Source organism: Oncorhynchus mykiss, chromosome 15 (assembly GCF_057628025.1).
Source record: "Oncorhynchus mykiss isolate SJ-2025 chromosome 15, ASM5762802v1, whole genome shotgun sequence".
In the NCBI taxonomy this organism is placed as follows: Eukaryota; Metazoa; Chordata; class Actinopteri; order Salmoniformes; family Salmonidae; genus Oncorhynchus; species Oncorhynchus mykiss.
In genome coordinates, this window is record NC_143036.1 from 23,837,565 (window position 1) to 23,864,314 (window position 26,750).

General features: G+C 41.7%; 2 protein-coding genes across 4 annotated transcripts; one reads left to right on the forward strand and one right to left on the reverse strand.

Moving 5' to 3' along the window:
- Positions 1-6,416, forward strand: mastl (microtubule associated serine/threonine kinase-like). Of its 2 annotated transcripts, XM_021562749.3 has the most exons (13): positions 1-651; positions 850-987; positions 1,082-1,221; positions 1,308-1,396; positions 1,493-1,599; positions 1,750-1,909; positions 2,075-2,247; positions 2,360-3,502; positions 3,651-3,792; positions 3,955-3,975; positions 4,714-4,827; positions 4,968-5,069; positions 5,194-6,416. In XM_021562749.3, exons 1-13 carry the CDS (start codon positions 472-474, stop codon positions 5,349-5,351), a joined length of 2,667 nt encoding a protein of 888 aa, XP_021418424.1. In that variant the 5' UTR covers positions 1-471; the 3' UTR covers positions 5,352-6,416. The 2 variants fall into 2 exon arrangements, with proteins under 2 accessions (XP_021418424.1, XP_021418425.1); XM_021562750.3 differs by lacking the exon at positions 3,955-3,975.
- acbd5a (acyl-CoA binding domain containing 5a) lies at positions 6,019-26,749 on the reverse strand. Of its 2 annotated transcripts, none has more exons than XM_021562751.3 (13): positions 26,384-26,749; positions 25,888-26,010; positions 15,787-15,907; positions 12,294-12,366; positions 11,973-12,090; positions 11,311-11,547; positions 10,989-11,195; positions 9,412-9,506; positions 9,052-9,244; positions 8,752-8,951; positions 8,456-8,509; positions 8,204-8,313; positions 6,019-7,998 (listed from the first exon to the last, which is right to left on the reverse strand). In XM_021562751.3, exons 2-13 carry the CDS (start codon positions 25,970-25,972, stop codon positions 7,986-7,988), a joined length of 1,506 nt encoding a protein of 501 aa, XP_021418426.3. In that variant the 5' UTR covers positions 25,973-26,010; positions 26,384-26,749; the 3' UTR covers positions 6,019-7,985. The 2 variants fall into 2 exon arrangements, with proteins under 2 accessions (XP_021418426.3, XP_036799975.2); XM_036944080.2 differs by having other exon boundaries at positions 26,399-26,496.
- Position 26,750: the final 1 nt, after the last annotated feature.

Below are 26,750 nucleotides of genomic sequence, written 5' to 3' on the forward strand. Positions count from 1 at the left end.
AACAAACAGCATTCAAAATATGTATGACGTAACATATTATTTTGATACTAGGTGTCCTACCCGTTGCCTGATGCCAATTATTCTAGAAGAGTAGCTCTAGAAATAAGATGGCCCAAAAACTCATTTGTATTCATTGATTAATTCATACATTTATTATTTGGTCAAATCTGCCTTTGAAGTGATCTGCATTTCAAGTGTTTATATTCGTATAGGCACTATCTTTGGCCACGAATAGTACAGGACCCCTATTTCTGTGAGCGGATTTCAAATTTCAAAACAAACCGCGCCTTGTCTTGTCTGTCAAGTTAGTGAAAATATTTGTGAAATAAAACTTCATATAGGTATTTTGAACTGTAACAGCTTACTAGTTTAATTGCATGCACGCTATTTGTTTTTAATTACTCTCAGGATGTATTCCCCTTGAAAAGTTGCAAAAGTTACGCTAACGTTAGCTTCTAGTAGGTGCCAACTATGGATGCGGGTGAAAAGCAGGGTGCGTGCTCCCTTTCCTGTGCAGATGGGAAGGTATCCGATATTCCAAAACCTGCCTCAATCGAAGACTTCGTTGTTTTGAAGCCCATCAGCCGTGGTGCCTTTGGAAAGGTTTACCTTGCACGGAAGAAAAGCAATGCACGCTTATATGCAATCAAGGCAAGTGATCAACATTTTACCACTGCAATGAATCTGCTCGAGAGCATTTAGAATTTGAAGTGGGGTGAACCATCAGTAACCGCTGTTAATGTAAAGGAGTTGGAAAGCATTTAACTTTTTTATATATTTTTTTATTTACCTAACTTACATTGACCTTTGAGGATAATAACACTTTACTGGCTATTCACTTTCCTCCAGGTGGTGAAGAAAGCAGACATGCGCGACAAAAATATGGCAGATCAGATGAAGGCAGAGCGGGACGCATTGGCCCTCAGCAAAAGTCCCTTTGTCGTGCACCTCTTCTACTGTCTCCAATCAGCAACAAAAGTGTATTTGGTATGTGGCCCTAAAAAATACAAATGACAACAGTGAGTGACGCATGTCCCTGACCTGACTTTGGTATATTGCCTCTGTACATGTTTATCCACAGGTGATGGAATACCTTATTGGAGGGGATGTGAAATCACTTCTTCACATCTATGGGTATTTTGATGAGGACATGTCAGTGAAATACATTTCAGAGGTGGCACGTGCTTTAGACTACCTCCATCGCCATGGAATCACCCACAGGTACTTTTATAACTACTCATCTTCAAAATATTTGTTTATTTCACATTTTAGTATAATTGAGTTTTGTATTCTGTTCAATCTTTTAGGGACCTAAAGCCGGACAATATGCTTGTGTCTAATGAAGGCCACATCAAGCTTACAGACTTTGGCCTCTCCAAAGTCAAGCTTGGCAGAGGTATGGGCACTATAGCGTACACTTAATTAACGCATCCATCTCCATCTGCTTGCAGGCTTTTGTTCTGTTTTACATTTTAATTCCTTATCCTCCCAGAATTGAGTCTTGCAGATATCATGACAACCCCATCTTTGGCAATGCCTAAACAAGATTATTTCCGCACCCCTGGTCAAGTCCTGTCTTTGATCAGCTCTCTTGGACTTGTGAGTAAAGTTAATTGTATTTAAATATGTATTCATTTAGAAAACATCAGTAATGATAATATGTGTGATATGATTGGTTTGTGCAGATACAGTACATTGTTTCCTATTGCCAGATTAAATATTTATTCTGTGCTCTCATCTCAAACACAGAACACGCCAGCAGTGGAGGGCAAGCGGGACAGCAGCGGCTCGGCTGTGTTTAGCCCTATGTCATGTGGGAAAATTGAACAGCGGAAAAACTCGCTCAGTTCACCCTTGATGAGACAGAAGGAATACCTGCGTTCCCCTGTCTGCCTTAGCCGGACTTTGGGTATGTCTCTTCAATTCTACCTCAGCAAACCACCCTGTGTTTCAGGTTTTCATCTTTATCTATAGAGGGCAGACTGGTCAGATATGTAGTCAAACCTGTCCTGAGGAGAAAGTGGATTCTGTTCCCTCAAACTGGTTCTAATCAGTCTTTGTTTTGTTTTTTCAGGACCCAACAGCTGTGTGTTCAGCCCATATGCTTTGGCCAAGAGCCTGACTCCCAGACTGCTCAAGTCCAGGAGGAGGTTTGACACCATGAGCACAGGCGGCAGCCAATCATGCAACTTCCCCTCCACCACTGACTCTGAGGGAGGTGTCAGCCCACTATGGGAGCTGGAGCAGGTCAAGCCAGTAGCAAATAAACATTTTGTTTTCAAATATCTGTATTTGTGGGTCATTAGAAGTTATGTATGTTGTATTCCGTTTTGTTATTGTATTCCGTTTCCTTTTCTAGAAGGAGATTGAGAACGTGCCATACCTATATGATAGGAATGCAAGTGGACAAACGGGAGGAAAGGTGACCTCTGATATTAGGATGCTGGGCCAGGGCTCTGCCCTGGCATCGTTGGACAACTTGGAACTACGTGGACAGCTCCACCAAGAACCCAGAACCGGAGAAGTGTCCAGGAAGGCCAAACGGGAACCCCATGTTGGAAAGAGGCTTCAGGGTGGGGCAGAGCAATCTGCCCCACCCAAGAAGCCTGAACTCTCTCAACCAATCAGAGGCAATGTTTCTGGAGCTGAAAGTATCTGTGCCACCAAAGGGAAACCAATGGAAGTCCAGTCTGGGGTAACCTCAGCAGTAAAGAGAGGGTTTGAGGAGGTGGAGAAAAGTCCTGAGCAGTTGGAATCGCTTTCCAAGAAGAGAGACTCGGAGTACCAGAGGTGTTCTGGGGTCCCAGAAGTGGCTTTGAAGTATCGTACTGGTCTGACCGGGGTGTTTGCCAATGTTCATTTGGAGGAGTTTGGATCTAAGGGTCAAGGGACTGCTAAAGGACCGGTTCCCAAACGCTCCAGTCCCATTGCTGTGTCTAAAAACCTCCTGTGTGAGTTGGATGACCTAGCAGAGGGGGTCTTTGTTGAGGGCGGGTCTTTTGGTGAAGACCATGAGCTGAGCAGCAGCCTGAGCATCGACTCTGAGGGGTCGGTTCATGAAATGTCCATCAATGTCAACAGCCCAACCCCAAAGTGGTCGACTCATAGTGCCAAAGAAGGGCATTTGGCATTGTTAGAGCTAGACAACAGCGAAATAATACCCAGTACCGCACAGCCACCCACCTTCGCTAGTATAGGAACAGCACTGCCGGGCAACATGCTCACCCTGCGAGGAGGCGTATCCAAACGCTCCTTCCTTGACAGAGTCCCTGAGCTGGACCCCAGCGTGACCAAGTCACCCTCGTTCCTCAAGCCCAGGAACGTGGTGGCCTTCCGGAGCTACTGCAGCTCCATCAACCGCTCCAACATGTCGTGGAACTCACGCCTCAGCCTGGGCTCAGTGGAGGCCATGGATATGGCTACCTCAGCCTCCTACCACAGTATGCCTGCTGCTGTCACACCAGTCCAGAAGAGACCCAACTCCAACAGCTCCCTCTATCAGGTAGATCTACTGAGTCGAGGCTCAGGTGTGATGGCTACTGGGCTACGTTCAAATGTATGACCTGAGTATAGCTATTTTTTTTTAGGGAACCTACATTACACAACACTGTTTTATCCCAGTTATTTATTAATTTGTTTTCTAATTTTAGACCCCACAGACGATGACAACATCCCACACTCCATTCAGGACCCCCAAGAGTGTCCGACGTGCTCCGGTACCTGTGGAGGGAGTACCAATTTTAGGCACCCCAGACTACCTAGCCCCAGAGCTGCTATTGGGGATACCACATGGTAAGAGATGACACTGGGGAGGGTGCCAGTGGGGGGGATTCAAAATATTTCTGTATGCATGTTGGTATAATTTCTGTCATCTTAACAACTTTACATGAAGGTATAAATAAATGCCTGTTGAGAAAGCAAGTTCAGCAATTTTAACAGGCATTATTTTTTTAGTTTCAGGATATCTTAATTGTGGTAAGTTGATCGTAACCTTGCTAACTGCCAGGGAAATGCATGTGCTTTCAGCTTCCCTGCAATCACTGTCTAGTACCAGAGGAAATGGCTGCCTGATTCAATATTACGTGGATAGGTTGCAAAATGCCGGTTCTGATTCCCCATTGTAATTGCTGCTTCTGGCCCCTTGTATTGGGTTGGTGTGGACCCATGTTGGGGTTAAATTGAGGGAAATTCTAATGGGAAGCCAATTTTAAGGCATGGTGTTGAAGAGTCTAGGGAAAGTCATGTCAGTGGAGGACTAACATTGGTGACTTCCAGTTGGGCCCTATTCTAAAGGCATATTTTCAAGCTGATGAAATCTGTCATGTTTCTAACATTGGTATGTGTTTTGTCCTGGAATATGATGTTTGGTGCCATGGTGTGGATCTAATGTTGGAAAGAATTTGTAAGAAAAAATATTGGTTTGGATTACAATTTGTAAGATAATGTCATTTATTGCAAATTATTATTTAGGACTTAATAATGTTATCAAGCAATACACAATTTCAACATCGTCCACAATCATTAAATTGGTAAGTGTGTGGATCTGACAATTATCTGAAATTTTACATCGAAACATTAAGCCTAATGTTGTCCGATTTGTCTAACTCAGTTCCTGCTTCCACCGCTGTCGAATAGAGGCACGGCCTAACAGGAAAATAGCACAGTAACACTACAGTACTGGTACCTAAGAAAAGTGACTGTTTCCCCCCTCAGACTACATGGTGGACTGGTGGGCCTTGGGTGTGTGTCTGTTTGAGTTCCTCACCGGTGTGCCCCCCTTCAATGACGAAACCCCTCAGCTTGTCTTCCAGAATATTCTCAACAGAGGTAGATATCAGCAGCTGCCGTGGCTGTTTATTGCTTCTGTTATGTTATCAGTGTGACAAAGGCCTTTACGGCAAAGTAAAATCATGCATTTCAAAGTGTTTTATATCACCAAAATGGTTTTTAAATTTTTTTTATCTCAGATATCCCATGGCCTGATGGTGATGAGGAGCTATCCCACAATTCCCGGAATGCCATAGAGCTCTTACTCACCATGGATATGAACAAACGGGCTGGCCTCAAAGGTAAAGTTCTTTGCCCAATTTAAATGCAGTTCAGTGTAACCAAACTGTAATAATACCATTTCATGGATGCCATTCTGATTGATAGTTAAATGTTTTTGCTACAACCATATTTTTTTTGCATCAGAACTGAGGAGCCACGCTCTCTTTGCGGGTTTGGACTGGGATAACCTTCAGAACCAGACAATGCCCTTCATCCCCCAGCCGGAGGACGAAACAGACACATCATACTTTGATGCTAGAAACACTGCCCAGCACCTAGTCATGTCTGGATTCAGTCTGTAGGTTTGTACACCAGCATTGGGGTGAATTCCAGTCTATTCAGGAAGTACACTGAAATTCCAATTCCTTTTAATTTGGTAAAATTTGGAATTGAGTTTACTTTCTGGATTGAAATGGAATTGACCACACCCTGTTGTACCCCGACTGTTCCTCACTATGCTATTCTCTATCCCTCATCCTCTACCATGCATCACTGCAGTGTTTTCCCTACTGTTATGTAGGCTGGGCAGGTCCCCTATTGAGGTTTGTTTTGGAGTTCTAGTTGGTTAAGAAAAAAATAGGATTAATATATTTCTAAATCTTTGTGTGAGTTGAATATTTGTACTGTCTGTCAACTTAACGGCATAACTGTCTTTTTATATCACGTAGCACCATGTTTCACTGCTCTTTTATGCGCCTGCCATTTGTAAAGTGACCACTATGATTGATTTCATCTTCATGCAGGTCACATACACTAACTACATCTGTATGGATACTCTCCACAAAATATTGATTTCTTGTAGGATATTTTTAAACTTTTTTTTTTTACGTTCTTATGAGGGAAAATGTACAAATTAAAATGATGTGTGAAGTGATTGCAATTTATTATTTTTTTCATGATACACGAAGAACCAAAACATTTGCGTGGTCGGATCTTGTGTGTGTTGTGAACCTTCATAAGAGGAATGTGTTTTCAGTCAAACAGATCAAAATGCTTTATTAACTTTTCGTGCCTTGGATGACAGATCACATGCAAACAACCATCTACCCCTAAGGCAGAAAATGTGAGCGCTTTAGATTTAGTAGAAAATGTATTTAACAAATCAATGGCTCTGAAAAGAGCATCAGCTTTACTGCCAATGTAAATCTTATGTAGTACATTTGAATGCAATTAAAATATTGCATTAATCTGGACTGTACAGCTATTTTTAAACAATGTATACTACATGAACTAATTCAATGTTTTTTTTAAAAAATCTAACAGATTTGAAACAGATGCCATACATGACCAAATTTACACATCACAATATACTTTGCTACATTAAAACAAAGATTATTGCTATTAAAAGGACAGTAAAAACATAAAAAGTGATTTTCCTGTGTTTTATATTTCCACACTGAAGTTGGAATAATACTGTGAAAATTATAATGCCCTTTCAGTGTAAGAGCTGTTTGAAAAGACCACCTGAAATTACAGACTGTTTTGGTGGGCTGGGGTTTTGGCCTGCGTGAACGTCACCTGGTGCTAAATTAGTTACTAGACCAATAAGAAAGTTCCAAACCTCTCTGCCAATAACAGCAAATGTTCAGTTTCCCCAGACAGCCCTAGGAAAATTCTTGCTTAAGCAATTTATGCTATTGTTTTCAATTTAAAATGGTTTAAAAAAAATAATCACAGTAAGGTACTTAATTATCCATAATTGACTTTATATTGAGAAAAAACACCGCATTGGCCCTTTAAAGAAAGTGAGAAAGACAAATCTTATGATTGGTTCGAAACCATACAGTTTAGAGCAGTGTTTCCCATGTCCTCGAGTACCTTCAACAGCACACGTTGTTTTGGGTTTTAGCCCCGCACAAACTCACCTGATTCAACTCATTGAGCGCTTGATGATTAGTTGACGAGTTTAAAAAACACTGCCTTAGAGAAGAAAGCACTGTATGTTCGGTTTGAATTTGAAAATCCTCATTATACAGCTTTTCACTGCCGTAAACAAGGTGTGGGATGGATCGGCCTACATTTTTTTTTGTGTCCAATGAGCATTTCTCATCCAGCTGGTTCTCATATTTTTTGAAAGAATTTGGTCCAATGTTGAGATGTTTAACTTGAAAGTGAACATAACTACAATACCCCCGAACCATAGCATAACTTACATTGGCGAGGCACTTTATCATGGGTTGATGAAATTCAGAAAATACACAAGCTATGTGTATAAAAACATTATCAGATATGAAGTAGTTTACAAAATATGAACCATTCACATCCTAGAGAAAACATTTAGAAGTCATGTACAACCTAACTTAATGTACAACAACCTGGTTAACCAAAGACAAAGCCTTAATTTTCATTTCATGTTATTAGAAATAATACATTTTCAGAATTAAATGTACCTTTCAAAGAATACATCATTATCTACCAACAGTTATCACGATATATTAGCAGCATTGCCTAAGAAACTATTATGATATATTGCATTATGTCCATGGCAGGCATTTGCAGGACAAGTTAGATAAGATAGTTCTTATAATGCCCATAAGATGTTCGGCATACTTGCAATAAAATAAACTACTGTGATCTATCAACGAACAATGCCATAATCAAAATACACAAACAACTTTCCCCTCCCAAGTTAAATCCTAGTAATTTCTTGAGAGCAAAATAATTACTAATGTAGTAAAGTAATTGTAGCCTATCATCTCAAAAAAAGCTTGCACGATTACAAGCTGTGGTTCAATACATTCACATTTCTCTTTGATTTCAATTCTAGTGCTAGTGGCTTGCGAGGCTTCCACCACTCACTACTCCGAGTGCAATCTTCATAGCGCAAAAGCTAGAGTTACAGAGGTGTGGGGGAAAGCATAAGGGAGGTGACGGAACAAACCAGACTGCTGAGAATCTTCTCCTCGTCACTTTGTGTATTTGGGCTGGGAGATTTTTCAATTGATTCGTCTGATAGTGGGGACAAGAAAACATTCTTACTAAGTACAAGCCTCTATCAAACAATAGATTATTTTGATAGAGCTACAGTATCCACATATAGAGAGTATCAGAGGCAGAATCATGAATGGATGAATGTAAACAAATGTCTCAATTTACACAAAAAATACAATTGACTTAGTTATTTTTGAATATCCCCATCTGGCTATACAATTACCTTCTCCTACGTTGAAGATATTGGCGGATAAGCCACTGCACCAAAAATGGCCACACAACAGCAAAGGCTACAGTGCTGGGAGACACGTCGAAAGGCCACCAGGATGGTTTCTAGAGGACAGAGGATAAATAAAAAGTGATCAAACTGAAGGTCACAACATCCCTAAAACCAAAGGTACAAAGGGCATCTTTAGTCTATGACGATGTGAGTCCAAATTAAATATTGACAGAGAGTAAAGGCAGCGCACCGTACCTTACTATTCTTTGCCAGGGGTGATGGTGGGTATGGTTGAGCCGATGACCTTGCCTAGAGAACATGTAGAGAGAAGAGAGAAGGTACAAAACAAATGAGTACTTATAACATACCTAAATAGTTACAGTCCATCTTAAAGTCATGATCCAAAATCCTGAAGTATTAAGAATGAATACAAAATATTGAGGTGTTTAGGTACTGCATAACTGCAGGTTTGCTATTAGATACCCTTTCCACAGCCGTCACTATCAACAGGCTATGTAATATACTTCAATTGCTAAATGTGGGTCTCTGACCTGGGATGCAGTGAGGGCCTCCAGTGTGTGCAGTCTCTCCAGGACACGTTGCATGTCTTCCTGCAGTCTGGCCAGCGCCACTACAATCTGCTCATTCAGACTGCCTCCTGGTGTCCCCGCGCCCCCCCACCGCTCCCCGTCCCCCCCGCTACCCTGCAAGGGCTTCTGGGCACCTGGACTGTGCCCTGAAGACCTAGAACCTATAAACACACGCAGACACGGAATAGAGGCGTAAACACTGACATACACTTGTAGGTAAACAGAGAAGTAAGACAGGGCCTAAACACACACACACCTTACCTCGTTCTCTCCTGACCAGGGAGCTATTGGGCCTGCCTGCATTCAGTCTTTGTCTCTGAGAGGCCCCTCCACAAGTCTCCCCATCCTCCGCGCCACACTGGATGCCCGCCACACTGGCCCCTCCACTACTCTCCCCCTTTTCCCCATGCTCCTCATCCAGCTCCAGACAGCGGTCAGTTTGTGCCTCAGAGCCCTGGACCAAAACACACATACATGAGGATTTGGAAATGCTCTGTGTACTTGTCTGTACACTGTGCTTGTGCCCTCTGATTCAGAGGAGTTGGGTTAAATGCGGGAAGACACATTTCGGTTGAATACATTCAGTTGTGTAATTGACTAGGTGTCCCCTTCGCTTCTTACCTCTTCCAGGCCAAACTGGTCCATGGAGTCGCAGTAGACCTCGCTGTCTGAGTCACTGGCCGCGCGATAGGGCCTGAATACATCCACATCGAGATCTATGGAACAAATAGTACCCCGTCCCATACAGGTCAGGTCAGATTCATAGACATATGGGAACCTTCCCTCAGAGAGAAGTTTGTGCTAGCAGGACTGATTAAGAAGCAACACAAATGCAATCATTGCAGAGATCTGTGCTCCATTCGCATCATATTGTGTGTTCCACATTCCAAATACATCCTTTCTCAAGGTGATCACTAATTTGATGTAATGAGTTGGTGAGAGGTGAAAGTAATAGAAACACAACTGACCATAGACCAGCTTTTAGGAGCATAATGTAATGGCAATCCATCAGAGCAGGGAGTCTGTGGCTGTTCCTAGGGAAATGCGGAGTTGCAACAGCTCTGGGAGTAAAGCTGAGCAGCTTATCAGATCACATGGCCAAGGATCCATGCGAACAACCGCCCACTGTGGGCAGGCAGGGTGCTAATCTACAGAGGACTGACAATCCATCTTTAAACCTTTTATGGACATCTGGTTAATGGTGGATCTGGGTTAGGCCTATAAGGCCTGATTCTTGTTGAAACGAGCAATGTTGATATTCTGCATATTATCAATTGTGAATTGTATCCAATTTCAATACTCAGTTCTGTTCTAAAAGAAAACTCAAGGCCTAATATAATAGCTAAGTCTGTATATCTATGGTATACGTTACAACAATATACAAATGTAATCTTCATCATGCAACCGGATTTGTTAGTTACTATCTTTTTCTAAGGTGCCCGAAATACCTATTGATTACCACAGGGAAAGAGCTTCTACCTTTTTGTGTTTACAACAAATAAAAAGTCATGTTAGTGTAAAGCGCAATTTACTATTCATAATCTGGCGGCTATGAACTAGAGACTTACGGCCCAGGGGCATAGGGGACTCAAAGTGTAGACGATGGCAATGTAGGAACAACATTCTAACCAAGGTAGTTAACCCCCAAAAACAACTGCTGATCTGGTGCTGATGACATTGACATTAATGGCAACCCCCCCGCATCTCTCTGATTCAGAGGTTAAACATGGAAGACACATTTCGGTTGAATCCATTCAGTTGTGCAACTGACTAGGTATTTTCCCTTTCCCTCCACCAGGGGGCACGTTTTGGTTTTTGCCCTAGCATTACACAGCTGATTCAAATAATCAGCTCATCATCAATCTTTAGTTATTTGAATGCTGTGTAGTGCTAGGGAAAAAAACAAAACATGCACCCATAGGGGGCCCCAGGACCAAGTTGAGGAAACCCTGCCCTTCACTACAGTATGTCACTGTTGTCCAGGGCTCTCCAACCCTGATCCTGGACAGCTAGCCTCCTGTCAATTTTCCCTTCAACCCCAGTTATAACTAACCTGATTTAGCTTATCAACCAGCTAATTATTAAAATCAGGTGCGCTAGATTATGGTTGGAGCCAAAACCTTCAGGAGGGTAGCTCTTCAAGAACAAGGTTGGAGGGCCCTGCTGTCGTCGATGCAACTTTAACCAGTGGTACCCACCTGCGTGGTGGCCGTTGACTTGGACATGGGGCTCCAAGGGCAGGGTGCTGTTGGTGAGGCCCTCCTCTGAGTCCTCACTGTTCAGGGCAGCCTTGGAGGTATGGGTCCCATTGGGGAGGTGGCCCACTCCATTCCACACATTACCATTGGACAGGGGTACTTTATGTCTCCTGGATGAGCCATTTTTCTTCGGCTGTGGGGCTGAGGCTTTTTTCAATGAAAGAGAAAAAATAAAATACAATTATTATTACAAGATAAACATTTCTGCTTAACGGTTTCCTTTTTTATTTATATACATTTTTTAATGTTCGACAACATATACCTTTTTTCACCTCTTTTATCTCAACCATTTCTAACTTTCTATCCTCCATCTCATCTTCCTCATCAAACTCAAACTCCTCTTCCTCCCCCTGTTCCTTCAGTGCCATGACATTGGGCTTCGGAGGTTCAACATCCTGTCTGGGTTGCCGTGTCTCCAAAGTGCCATTAATTTCCATTGTCCTAATTAGGCTCTTTGTGACACTTTTTGAAGGTGCTGATGTTAGCATGGTTCCAAAACCTGCGGCATAGCAACAACAGTGTTACAACGTTATTAGAACTATATGTTACTATTAGTTTCATTTAGCCAAACTAGAAGATATACTAGGAGATAAGTTCTAATTTAGTCAAACTATAAGATATACTAGGAGACATATGAGGAGATCAATTCTAATTTAGCCAAACTAGGCAATATAAAGCAAAAAATATATCTAAAAAAAATATGAACGAAAATGTATTTATACAAAACTACAACACCAGACATAACTACGGGGCAGGTCATTGTGGTTAAATGATACATGTCCATACACTTGCCTTCAAGTTGCCTAGCAAACCTTGTCAAACGGGCTGAGCACATGATAGAAATGGATATGTTAAAATGGAAGACATTCCAAATGAAATAAATCAAATTCATATGAAATCAAATTAGAAAGGTAGTGACAGTACCTGCGGACAGGTCTGACACCTGATGTATCTGCTTTTTCTCTTCCACCTGTTCGTAGAATGGGCCCAGCACCTTTAGAAGCTGCTCTACCTCATCTGTACAGGGCATGCCCTCAAGGATCTGTTGTTTAAATACCACAAACACATTTAGTGTCCACTGACGTCCAAGCAATCCTGTCTGAATGCAATTCAGACAGATCTTCATCAACAAAGTGACCGACTTCATTGAACTCAGGAAATGTCAATCCAAGAATAGAATTCTATTCGCTTCCTGGATTCATCAACAATGTATTAGAATAGACGCCAACGCTGGTATGCACTTACCAGCTTCATTTCATCAACGTAAGCGGTCATAGCCTCTTCCTTGGGCATATCTCCCAGATCACTCCATGCATCCCTATGTAGACAGAACAAGATGTTTAACATAACACATACATTAAGTGTCTCCTGGAGTACAGTGCATGCAGAAAGTATTCAGACCCCTTCACTTTTTCCACATTTTGTTACATTACAGCCTTATTCTAAAATGGATTACACATTTTTTTGTTCCTCGTCAATCCACACACAATTCCCCATAATGACAAAGTGAAAACAGGTTTAGACATTTTTGCAAAGGTATTGCAGATAAAAACCAGAAATACCTTATTTGCATTATTCAGACCCTTTGCTATGAGACTCGAAATTGAGGTGCATCCTGTTTCCATTGATCATCCTTGAGATGTTTCTACAACTTCATTGGAGTCCACCTGTGGTAAATTCAATTGATTGGACATGATTTGGAAAGGGACACACCTGTCTATTTAAAAAGGTCCAACAGTTGACAGTGCATGTCAGAGGAAAAACCAAGCCATGAGGTCGAAGGAATTGTCCGTAGAGCTCAGCGACAGGATTGTGTCGAGGCACAGATCTGGGGAAGGGTACCAAAACATTTCTGCAGCATTGAAGGTTGCAGTTGCTTCCATCATTCTTAAATAGAATAAGTTTGGAACCACCAAGACTCTTCCTAGAGCTGGCCGCCCGGCCAAAGAATCGGGGGAGAAGGGCCTTGATCAGGAAGGTGACAGAGCTCCTCTGTGGAGATAGAAGAATCTTCCAGAGGGAGAACCATCACTGAAGCACTCCATCAATCAGGCCTTTATGGTAGTATGGCCAGATGGAAGCCACTCCTCAGTAAAAGGCACATGACAGCCAGTTTGGAGTTTGCCAAAAGGCACCTAAAGGACTCTCAGACCATGAGAAACAAGATTCTCTGGTCTGATGAAACCAAGATTGAACTATTTGGCCTGAATGCCAAGCATCACGTCAGGAAGAAACATGGCACCATCCCTACAGTGAAGCATTGTGGTTACAGCATAATGCTGTGGGGATGTTTTTCAGCGGCAAGGACTGTGAGACTAGTCAGAATCAAGGGATAGATGAACAGAGCAAAGTACAGAGAGATCCTTGATGAAAACCTGCTTCAGAGTGCTCAGGACCTCAGACTGGGGCAAAGGCTCACCTTCCAACAGGGCAACGACCCTAAGCATACAGCCAAGACAACGCTGGAGTGGCTTCTGGGACAAGTCTCTGAATCTCCTTGAGTGGCCCAGCCAGAGTCCAGACTTGAACCCGATCTAATATCTCTGGAAATAGCTGAAAATAGCTGTGCAGAAACGCTCCCCATCCAACTTGACAGAGCTTGAGAAGATCTGCAGAGAACTCCCCAAATACAGGTGCCAAGCTTGTAGCGTCATACCCAAGAATACTCAAGACTGTAATCACCGGCAAAGGTGCTTCAACAAAGTACTGAGTAAGGGTCTGAATGCTTATGTAAATGTAATATCTGTTTTCTATTTGAATACATTTGCTAAAATTTCTAAAACCCTGTTTTCGCTTTGTCATTATGGGGTATTGTGAGCAGGTTGAGGATATTTTTTTATTTATTCAATTTTAGAATTAGTCTATAACATAACAAAATGTTGGGAAGGGGTCAGAATAAGTCTATAACGTAACAAAATGTTGGGAAGGGGTCTGAATACTTTCCGAATGCATATTGCCTTGGGAAAAAATGTGATACAGGTTATCAGGGACAGAAAAACTGCAATACCCAAGGATCTTGTGTATTATAATAAACTTTCTTTCCATTCTTGAACTCTCATATACATAATGGACACTGAAATAGGAGCCATGGGCAGCATGTCAAGCCATTATAGTTCTGGGAGGTATACTATGAAAGGAAGCTAGATTTTCTCAGGGTTTTCTAAAGCTAGCCAGCTTCAGCGTCACATTCCATCTTTATCCGTACAATGACGGTGGATAATGCTCGTCCGCCTGCCGCTAACTCTAGCAGGCTTGTAACCGCACATGCATGTCGCACGTGGCTCGTCAAACTCTTCATTGAGACACTGCTGAACCATCAATCCACGGGCGAGTCAGTGCCACATTTTAATTTGTGTTGAATCAGAATGAAAGAAAAGTTATTTTGCCAATCCAGCAGACCATGGTGGGAAACAGGCTTTTTGAAATGACGTCCTTATTTTATTACTTATCGTCATGCCGTCTTTGGTGTGCACGAGCACCTTCCTCCCCCACTCCTATCAACAAATAATTGAAATAAGTCACAAGTTTTACTGTGCATTACATTTCAAATGCATTCTATCATTACTAAATGTGATAGCCATTCTAACATATTATACAAAAAAACAAACATTTGATAAATAAAACGTTTAAAATCAGTCATTTTATTCAAAAGAAGGGGATGATGACGCAATCTTTGCAAAAGGGATGTAATCTGATTCCATTGGTCCTCACCTCGCGGCTCAGACACGTCATTCCGAATTAATGGAGTTAGCCCTGATTTAGCCTGCCCCGGAGCAGGTTACCACTGAAGGATTCATTGCCATTGAAATGTATCTGGCTTAAAAGGGAGCCACTTTTGTGGCACCGGTTATCCCGAGTTGTACTCAAAGTTTACCAAAGTTACCTCCTCAAACCTGATTCCTAATGCCATAATCATGACATTTGTTATCAGCAGAGTATCCACTTGGTCAATGACCCAGATGCACATTGAGCTAAGCAGCAGCTGGCCTGCCAACTCTACAAGTTAGGGCCGGTAAAGCACTAATAGTCTAATAGTTAACCGATTTATAAATAGCTTCAGTGTCAATCCTAAAAGAGAATTTGCTTAGTGTAGCCATCTTCTTTAACAATCTACATTGTACACAAGTAAGCACTGTCAACACACGCCAAGTGGGTAGAAGGTGACCTGACATATGATCGCTCTCCAGCACAACAGGGCCCGAGATAAATCAGACAAAATGTGGCAATAGGAAAGTTAGCTGCAAGGACTACAATACAGAGAATAAAAATAGGACCCCAGTGAAGAATCTCTGTTCCAAGACCTTATTTGACTCCTACACATAGCTGGGGGAAGTGTGGGTGCGGAGGGTGCTGCAGCAACACATGAAAAAATCTGAATTATTTTTTATTTTTTTCATGGGGGGAAAAGCATAAAAATGTATGCACTCACTACTGTAAGTTGTTCTGGATAAGAGTGCCTTGCATTTCACTACACCCGCAATAAAAAAATATGCTAAACACGTGTATGTGACAAATAGCATTTGAGTTGAAAAGGAATGAATAGACATTTTCAGTTGTCACATAAGTTGCATTTGCAAAGCATTTAAAAAAACTGGAAAACATAAAGCAACTTTTTTTAAATATTCCACAAGTATTACCAGATTATTATAATTATCCCCCCCCCCCCCCCCATCATCGCAGCACCCCCACCGTCAAACTACTTCCTGCGGTTATGCTCCTACGGTGAACTTTGCATTACCATTTCACTTTTCCCACCGGATCCCAAAAGCCAGGTCTGGGTATGTTGCAGGGTCCAAGTGTGGCTTGTTTGTAGTAACTGTAAAACTTGAGCATCATGTCATTAGAGGGCTGAAAGGAACCTGGAATGGATACACAAAATACATCTTACATTTGACAGGCTTTTGGAAAAAAACTCTGTTGGGGTTCACACACGTTGCATTTAAACTGTCATTTCGTTGTATTTTATTAGGATCTCCATTAGCTTTGGCAAAAGCAGCTAATGTTCCTGGGGACCACACAAAACATGAAACATGACATAATATAGAACATTAATAGACAAGAACAGCTCAAGGACAGAACTACATACATTTTTAAAAAGGCACACGTAGCCTACATATCAATACATACTGTACACACAAACTATCTAGGTAAAATAGGGGAGAGGCGTTGTGCTGTGAGGTGTTGCTTTTTCTGTTTTTTGAAACCAGGTTTGCTGTTAATTTGAGCAATAAGAGATGGAACGGAGTTCCATTCAATAATTTCTCTAAAATACTGCACGCTTTCTTAAATTTGTTCTGGATTTGGGGAATGTGAAAAGACTCCTGGTGGCATGTCTTGCGGGGTAAGTGTGTGTGCAAACAATTTGGGATTTTCAACACATTAATGTTTCTGTAAAAGAAGAAGTGATGCAGTCAGTCTCTCCTCAACTCTTAGCCATGAGAGACAGGCATGCATAATATATGTACAGTGCCTTGCGAAAGTATTCGGCCCCCTTGAACTTTGCGACCTTTTGCCACATTTCAGGCTTCAAACATAAAGATATAAAACTGTATTTTTTTTGTGAAGAATCAACAACAAGTGGGACAATCATGAAGTGGAACGACATTTATTGGATATTTCAAACTTTTTTAACAAATCAAAAACTGAAAAATTGGGCGTGCAAAATTATTCAGCCCCTTTACTTTCAGTGCAGCAAACTCTCTCCAGAAGTTCAGTGAGGATCTCTGAATGATCCAATGTTGACCTAAATGACTAATGATGATAAATACAATCCACCTGTGTGTAATCAAGTCTCCGTATAAATGCACCTGCACTGTGATAGTCTCAGAGGTCCGTTAAAAGCGCAGAGAGCATCATGAAGAACAAGGAACACACCAGGCAGGTCCGAGATACTGTTGTGAAGAAGTTTAAAGCATGATTTGGATACAAAAAGATTTCCCAAGCTTTAAACATCCCAAGGAGCACTGTGCAAGCGATAATATTGAAATGGAAGGAGTATCAGACCACTGCAAATCTACCAAGACCTGGCCGTCCCTCTAAACTTTCAGCTCATACAAGGAGAAGACTGATCAGAGATGCAGCCAAGAGGCCCATGATCACTCTGGATGAACTGCAGAGATCTACAGCTGAGGTGGGAGACTCTGTCCATAGGACAACAATCAGTCATATATTGCACAAATCTGGCCTTTATGGAAGAGTGGCAAGAAGAAAGCCATTTCTTAAAGATATCCATAAAAAGTGTCGTTTAAAGTTTGCCACAAGCCACCTGGGAGACACACCAAACATGTGGAAGAAGGTGCTCTGGTCAGATGAAACCAAAATTGAACTTTTTGGCAACAATGCAAAACGTTATGTTTGGTGTAAAAGCAACACAGCTGAACACACCATCCCCACTGTCAAACATGGTGGTGGCAGCATCATGGTTTGGGCCTGCTTTTCTTCAGCAGGGACAGGGAAGATGGTTCAAATTGATGGGAAGATGGATGGAGCCAAATACAGGACCATTCTGGCAGAAAACCTGATGGAGTCTGCAAAAGACCTGAGACTGGGACAGAGATTTGTCTTCCAACAAGACAATGATCCAAAACATAAAGCAAAATCTACAATGGAATGGTTCAAAAATAAACATATCCAGGTGTTAGAATGGCCAAGTCAAAGTCCAGACCTGAATCCAATCGAGAATCTGTGGAAAGAACTGAAAACTGCTGTTCACAAATGCTCTCCATCCAACCTCACTGAGCTCGAGCTGTTTTGCAAGGAGGAATGGGAAAAAATGTCAGTCTCTCGATGTGCAAAACTGATAGAGACATACCCCAAGCGACTTACAGCTGTAATCGCAGCAAAAGGTGGCGCTACAAAGTATTAACTTAAGGGGGCTGAATAATTTTGCACGCCCAATTTTTCAGTTTTTGATCTGTTAAAAAAGTTTGAAATATCCAATAAATGTCGTTCCACTTCATGATTGTGTCCCACTTGTTGTTGATTCTTCACAAAAAAAATACAGTTTTATATCTTTATGTTTGAAGCCTGAAATGTGGCAAAAGGTCGCAAAGTTCAAGGGGGCCGAATACTTTCGCAAGGCACTGTATATGAATATATATTCAGGTCTGGGGAACGGGCGGGCCAGTCCATAGCATCGATGCCTTCCTCTTGCAGGAACTGCTGACACACTCCAGCCACATGAGGTCTAGCATTGTCTTGTATTAGGAGGAACCCAGGGCCAACCGCACCAGCATATGGTCTCACAAGGGGTGTGAGGATCTCATCTCGGTACCTAATGGCAGTCAGGCTCCCTCGCGAGCACATGGAGGGGCTGTGCGGCCCCCCAAAGAAATGTCACCCCACAAACCGGTCATGCTGGAGGATGTTGCAGGCAGCAGAACGTTCTCCACGGTGTCTCCAGACTCTGTCACGTCTGTCACGTGCTCAGTGTGAACCTGCTTTCATCTGTGAAGAGCACAGGGCGCCAGTGGCAAATTTGCCAATCTTGGTGTTCTCTGGCAAATGCCAAACGTCCTGCACGGTGTTGGGCTGTAAGCACAACCCCCACCTGTGGACGTCGGGCCCTCATACCACCCTCATGGAGTCCGTTTCTGACCATTTGAGCAGACACATGCACATTTGTGGCCTGCAGGAGGTCATTTTGCAGGGCTCTGGCAGTGCTCCTCCTTGCACAAAGGCGGAGGTAGCGGTCCTGCTGCTGGGTTGTTGCCCTCCTACGGCCTCCTCCACATCTCCTGATGTACTGGCCTGTCTCCTGGTAGCGCCTCTATGCTCTGGACACTACACTGACAGACACAGCAAACCTTCTTGCCACATTGATGTGCCATCCTGGATGAGCTGCACTACCTGAGCCACTTGTGTGGGTTGTAGACTCCGTCTCATGCTACCACTAGAGTGAAAGCACCGCCAGCATTCAAAATTGACCAAAACATCAGCCAGGAAGCATAGGAACTTAGAAGTGGTCTGTGGTCCCCACCTGCAGAACCACTCCTTTATTGGGGGTGTCTTGCTAAATGCCTATAATTTCCACCTGTTGTCTATTCCATTTGCACAACAGCATGTGACATTTATTGTCAATCAGTGTTGCTTCCTAAGTGGACAGTTTGATTTCACAGAAGTGTGATTGACTTGGAGTTACATTGTGTTGTTTAAGTGTTCCCTTTATTTTTTTGAGCAGTATATATATATATATATATATATATATATATATATATATATATATATATATATATATAATGTATGCCAGTCTCTCATGGCTAAGAGTTGAGGAGAGACTGACTGCATCACTTCTTCTTTATATATATTAGCCCTCTGATTACAATGAAGAGCAAGACGTGCCGCTCTGTTCTGGGCCAGCTTAACTAGCTCTTCCTTGCAGCACTCAACCATACAACTGGACAATAATCAAGATAAGACAAAACTATAGCTTGAAGAACTTGCTTTTTGGAGTGTGGAGTCGAAAAAGCAGAGCATCTCTTTATTACGGACAGACCTCTCCCCATCTTTACAATCATTGAATCTACGTTTGACCGTGACAGTTTACAATCTTAGGTAACACCAAGCAATTTAGTCTCCTCAACTTGTTCAACATCCACAGCATTTATTACCAGATTCAGCTGAGGTCTAGAACGTAGGGAATTATTTGTACCAAATACAATGCTCTTAGTTTTAGAGATGTTCAGGACCAATTTATTACTGGCCACCCATTCCAAAACAAACTGCAACTCTTGGTTAAGGGATTCAGTTACTTCATTAGCTGTGGTTGCTGATGTGTATATGGTTGAACCATCAGCATACATGGACACACATGGTTCATTTAATGCCTTTGGCAGGTCATTGGTAAAAATAGAAAAGAGTAGAGGGTCTAGAGAGCTGCCCTACGGTACACCACAATTTACATGTTTGATATTATAGAAGCTTCCATTAAAGAAAACCCTTTGAGTTATATTAGATATATTGCCATATCGTGGATTCAGAGCAGAGGTTGAAAAGCCATAACACACCTGTTAAATGTTGGGCACACCGACTCATTCAAGAGTTTTCTTTATTTTTACAATGTAGAATAATAGTGAAGAGATCAAAACTATGAAATAACATATATGGAATCATGTAGTAACCAAAAAAATTGTTAAACAAATCAAAATGTTTTATATTTTATGTTCTTCAAATAGCCACCCTTTGCCTTGATAACAGCTTTCCACATTCTTGGCATTCTCTCAACCAGCTTCACCTGGAATGCTTGAAGGAGTTACCACATATGCTGAGTACTTTTTGGCTGCTTTTCATTCACTCTGCGGTCCAACTCATCCCAAACCATCTCAATTGGGTTGAGGTCAGGTGATTATGGAGGCCAGGTCATCTGATGCAGCACTCCATCACTCTCCTTCTTGGTCAAATAGCCCTTACATAGCCTGGAGGTGTGTTGGGTGATTGTCCTGTTGAAAAACAAATGATAGTCCCACTAAGCGCAAACAAGATGGGATGGCGTATCACGTAATGCTGTGGTAGCCATGCTGGTTAAGTGTGACTTGAATTCTAAATAAATTACTGACAGTCCAACAGCAAAGCACCATCACACCTCCTCCTCCATGCTTCACAGTGGAAACTACACATGTGGAGATCTTCCGTTCACTTACTCTGCGTCTAACAAAGACACAGCGGTTGGAAGCAAAAATCTCAAATTTGGACTCATCAGACCAAAGGACAGATTTTCACCAGTCTAATGTCTCATTGCTCGTGTTTCTTGTCCCAAGCAAGTCTCTTCTTCTTATTGGTGTCTTTCAGATGTGGTTTCTTTGCAGTAATACAACCATGAAGGCCTGATTTACACAGTCTCCTCTGAATAGTTGATGTTGAGATGTGTCTGTTACTTGAACTATGTGAAGCATTTTTTGAGTTGCAATTTCTGAGGCTGGTAACTAGTGAACTTATCCTCTGCAGCAGAGGTAACTCTGGGTCTTCTTCTGAGAGCCAGTTTCATCATAGCGCTTGATGGTTTTTGCGACTGCACTTGAAGAAACTTTCAAAGGTCTAGAATTTTTTTGGATTGACTGACCTTCATGTCTTAAAGTAATGATGGACTGTCGTTTCTCTTTGCTTATTTGATCTGTTCTTGCAATTATATAGACTTGGTATTTTACCAAATAGGGCTATCTTCTGTATACCTTGTCACAGCACAACTGATTGGTTCAAACGCATTAAGAAGGAAAGAAATTCCACAAATGAACTTTTAACAAGGCACAACTGTTAATTTAAATTCATTCCAGGGGACTACCGCATGAAGCTGGTTGAGAGAATGCCAAGAGTGTGCAAAACTATCATCAATGGCTACATTTAAAAATATATTTGGATTTTTTAACACTTTTTTGTTACTACATGATTCCATGTGTTGTTTCATAGTTGATGTCTTCACTATGATTCTACAATGTAAAAAATATATAGAAAATAAACATGCAATGAGTAGGTGTGTCCAAACTTTTGACTGGTACTGTACATTCTCAACAACAGGTTATGATCAATAATATCAAAGTCTGCACTGAAATCTAACAGTACAACTCCCATAATCTTCTTATGATTCATTTATTTCAACCAATCATCAGTCAAGTGTCAGTGCAGTACATAATAAGTGCCCTTCTCTATAAGCATGCTGAAAGTCTGTTTTCTGAGAAATTTGGTCAAACACAATTTTTCCCAACAGTTTGCTAAGAGCTGGCAGCAAGCTGATAGGTCTGCTGTTAGAAACATTAAAGGCCGCTTTACCACTCCTGGGTAGCGGAATGACTTCCCTTCAGGCCTGAGCAAAGACTTTCCTCCAGGCTCAGATTAAAGATAGGATAGGAGTGGCTATAGAGTCAACTACCATCCTCAGAAGCTTTCCATCTAAATTGTCAATGCCAGGAGGTTTGTCATTATAAAAAATCCACTTCTCCCACACTACCTTTACAAAATTCAAACTTGCAATGCTTTTCTTTCATCATTTGTTTTTTATGAATGTTTTTTTATGCATTGTAATGTAACTCAGGCTATAGAAAAGGCAAATAGACCTATTCCAAGACAGTTTTGTTGTACAGTGCATGCGGAATGTATTCAGACCCATTGACACATTTTTTACATTTTATTATCCTCAGTCTACACACAATACCCCATAATGACAAAGCGAAAATAATATGTTTTCAGAAATGTTTGTTAATTTATAAAATAACTAAAACGGAAATACCTTATTTACCTAAGTATTCAGATCCTTTGCTATGAGACTCGAAATTGAGCTCAGGTGCATCCCGTTTCCATTGATCATCCTTGAGATGTTTCTACAACTTGAGTGAAGTCCACCTGTGTTAGTTCAATTGATTGGACATGATTTGGTTAGGCACACATCTGTCTATGTAAGGTCCCACAGTGCATGTCAGAGCAAAAACCAAGCCACGAGGTCGAAGGAACTGTCCATAGAGCTCCATAGAGATCTGGGAAAGGGTACCAACAAATGTCTGCGGCACTGAAGTTCCACAAGAACCCAGTGGCTTCCATCATTCTTTTTTAAAATTTTGTTTATATTACCCCTTTTTTCTCCCCAATTTCATGGTATCCAATTGTTGTAGTAGCTACTATCTTGTCTCATTGCTACAACTCCCGTACGGGCTCGGGAGAGACGAAGGCTGAATGTCATGCGTCCTCCGATACACAACCCAACCAGCCGTACTGCTTCTTAACACAGCGCACATCCAACACGGAAGCCAGCCGTGCCAATGTGTCCGAGGCTACACCGTGCACCTGGCAACCTTGGCTAGCGCGCACTGCGCCCGGCCCGCCACAGGAGTCGCTGGTGCGCGATGAGACAAGGAGATCCCTACCGACCAATCCCTCCCTAACCCGGACGACGCTAGGCCAATTGTGCGTCGCCCCACGGACCTCCCGGTCACGGCCGGTTACGACAGAGCCTGGGCGCGAACCCAGGGACTCTGATGGCACAGCTGGTGCTGCAGTACAGCGCCCTTAACCACTGCGCCACCCGGGAGGCCGCTTCCATCATTCTTAAATGGAAGATGTTTGGAACACCCAAGACTCTTCCTAGAGCTGGCTGTCCGGCCAAACTGAGCAATCGGGGGAGAAGGGTCTTGATCAGGGAGGTGCCCAAAATCCCGATGATCACTCTGACAGAGCTCCTGAGTTCCTCTGTGATGGGAGAACCTTCCAAAAGGACAACCATCTCTGCAGCACTCCACCAATCAGTCCTTTATGGTAGATGTGCCAGATGGAAGCCACTCCTCAGTAAAAGGTACATGACAGCCGGTTTGGAGTTTGCCAAAAGGCACCTAAAGGACTCTCAGACCATGAGAAAAAAGATTCTCTGGTCTGATGAAACCAATATTTAATTTTTTGTCCTGAATGCCTAGCGTCACGTCTGGAGGAAACCAGGCACCGCTCATCATCCGGCCAATACCATCCCTAAGGTGAAGCATGGTAGTGGCAGCATCAAGCTGTGGAGATGTTTTTCAGCGGCAGGGACTGGGATACTAGTCAGGATTAGGGCTGGGCGGTATACCGCATTTTATGATATACCAGCATTGATGCAGGGACCGGTTTGTGTTTTTTACTTAACCTTCTATACCGGTATTTGAATGTTTGGTTTGTTAAATGTGATACGTCATGTGTAATGTCAATTTTTATAGTGTATTTAGTTACTTGAGTCATCTCTCTCTGCTCTTTCTCTCCGTGCACACAGACCTAGCCACACCCCGTCACTCAAGGAGCGCATTTGATGTTCCTCAACCACAAGTTCAGTCTGCATGGTCAATGCAGCACATGCAGCAATGTTGATGACAACAATGCTGTTTTCACTTTGCTTCTTAATATAAATCCACTAGCGTTATATAATGACACTATTAGTTTGTTTCTTACATCAGCAAACAGCTAGTTTGTCTAATTGTTAGCCGCTAATGCTAATAGCTAGCAAGCTAATACATGTACTGATTAAGAGCAAACGTAGCTAGCTAATACAGCCTGAGAATACCAGTGAGGGTGTAGACCGAAATCAGCATGTTGTTTGTGCAACATCAAAGAGGAATATGCAAAGCAAGAATATGTTAGCTACATAAAGTAGCTAAGAGAAAACATGCCATGTAGCCAAAGCTTTTAGGGTCCCCTAGGAAACACTTAAGTTCCTACCCTGTCACAATAACTCCTCCCTGGCATTTTAATTTGTTGTCATCTCAAACAACACTGTATTCAAAGTGCCCACTACTATATTCTAACTATAGAATTAGAAGTCATTATATTTCCATGATTCCAAAAGTTTTGCTCTAATTCGCAAGTCAAATCGCAATTGCAACATTCGGTTAAAAATAAGTCCTAGATTATTTGCCCATATCGTGCAGCCCTACGTGGCAGCATGGACATGATTTCAATTGAGCAGTGGTGTAAAGTACTTAAGTAGTACTTGAAAGTATTTTTTACTTAAGTTAAAATACTTGAAAGTACTACTTAAGTCTTTTTTTTTGGTATCTGTACTTTACTATTAATATTTTTGACAACTTTTACTTCACTACATTCCTAAAGAAAATACTGTACTTTTACTCCATACATTTTCCCTGACACCTAAAAGTACTCGTTATATTTTGAATGCTTAGCAGGACAGGAAAATGGTCCAATTCACGCACTTGTCACGATAACATCCCTGGTCATCTACTGCCTCTGATCTGGTGGACTCACTAAACACAAATGCTTTATTAGTAAATTGTGTCTGAATGTTGGAGTGTGCCCCTGGCTATCTGTAAATAAAAAATAAAATGGTGCCATCTGGTTTGCTTAACATAAGGAATTTGAAATGATTTATACTTTTACTTTTGATACTTAAGTATGTTTAAAAAAATACTTTTAGACTTTTACTCAAGTAGTATTTTACTTGGCGACTTTCACTTTTACTTGAGTAATTTTCTATTAACATAACTTTACTTTTACTCAAGTATGACATTTGGGTACTTTTTCCACCACTGCAATTGAGTGTATGAAATGTATGTATGTGTTGCCACCCTAGGATCACTCACTACTCATGAAGCAAATGTAGCACTTTTATTATTAAAAAACTAAAAATACTGTCAAATACCATCCAATGTAAAAAATATACTGTGATATAATATTTAAATATTTTGGCAATATCGTCCAGCCCTAGTCAGGGTCGAGGGAAAGATGGAGCAAAGTACGGAGAGATCCTTGATAAAAACCTGCTCAGGACCTCAGACTGGGGTGAAGGTTCACCTTCCAACAGGACAACGAACCTAAGCACACAGCCAAGACAATGCAGGAGTGGCTTCGGGACAAGTCTCTGAATGTCCTTGTGAGGCCCAGCCAAAGTCCGGACTTGAACCCGATCGGAACATCTCGAGAGACCTGAAAATAGCTGTGCAGCGACGCTCCCCATCCAACCTGACACAGCTTCAGAGGATCTGCATAGAATAATGGGAGAAACTCCCCAAATACAGTTGTGCTAAGCTTGAACTGTCATATCCAAGAAGACTCGAGGCTGTAATTGCTGCCAAAGGTGCTACAACAAAGTACAGAGTAAAGGGTCTGAATACTTATGTAAAATGTGATATTTACGCTGTTTATCTCTTATAAATTTGGAAAAATGTCTAAACCTGTTTTTTCTTTGTTATTATGGGGTATTGTGTGTAAATTGATGAGGGGACGATTATTTAATCAATTTTAGAATAATGCTGTAATGTAACAAATTGGCTAAGAAGTCAAGGGATCTGAATACTTTCCGAATGCACTGTATGTAGGCTAACTTAATTGCCTTTGCTACAATGTGGGATATATCCTTGCCCGTAGTTAAAGCTCTTACCGTCTGGAGGCAAGCTTTGTATCACTTTGACAGCGGCGTCAAACCTCAGCTCGTACAAAGGTCTGCCATCCTCCATCTCCATCATGAACCGAAGTGTGAATTACGATAGCGAACTCTTCAAACCTAGAGATAATCATAATTGAAATTCTACTAACAAAATAGTTGACTTGGTTGCAGAAATATTTGTGGCTTCAGCTAGGTCATACGCCCATAATAACATTGTTCAAATAGCCATTGCAAACCGTTCACAATAACATGCAAGTTTTTCAAATATAGAAGTATATATACAGCTGACTATTTGAATACAACCCCACAACAGTAGCCTAAGCTAAACCAAAGCCACCAGGAGGTTATGTCGTCTCTGAAATTTAGAGCGCTCAATGCAAGAAACAACACCAACGGTTTAAAAACATCCTTGTAAGTTTTATCTTTCTAACTAACACAAAAAAACGTTGTATTGTACTTGGTAAATAAGATAAGTACGTTAGTCACTCACCATTTAATTATCTACCTGTTTGAGACTTGCTTGGCGACCTCTTTTTATTCTTACCAACAGAAGCCATGCACAATACAGTAATGACAGGCACTGTATGCTAAGGGAGTTGTAGTTTTCTACTGCTAAAATGGAGAGAAATATCGGAGATGGTGGATAAATAAAGATAGTTCACTCAGGCCGTTGACCATTGAAAATGGTCAGTTCCTGTTTACTTAAGGGGGTGGCGTTCCCATAGACACCAATGTCATATCAGCTGGGTCTGGTCTACTTAACCTAACTTAGCAAGCGTAAAGGAAACAGAAAAAAAATGTGTAAGTGGAACATCTCGCTTACTCTTCCGTCTCTGATAAATATGTTATTTAGTATA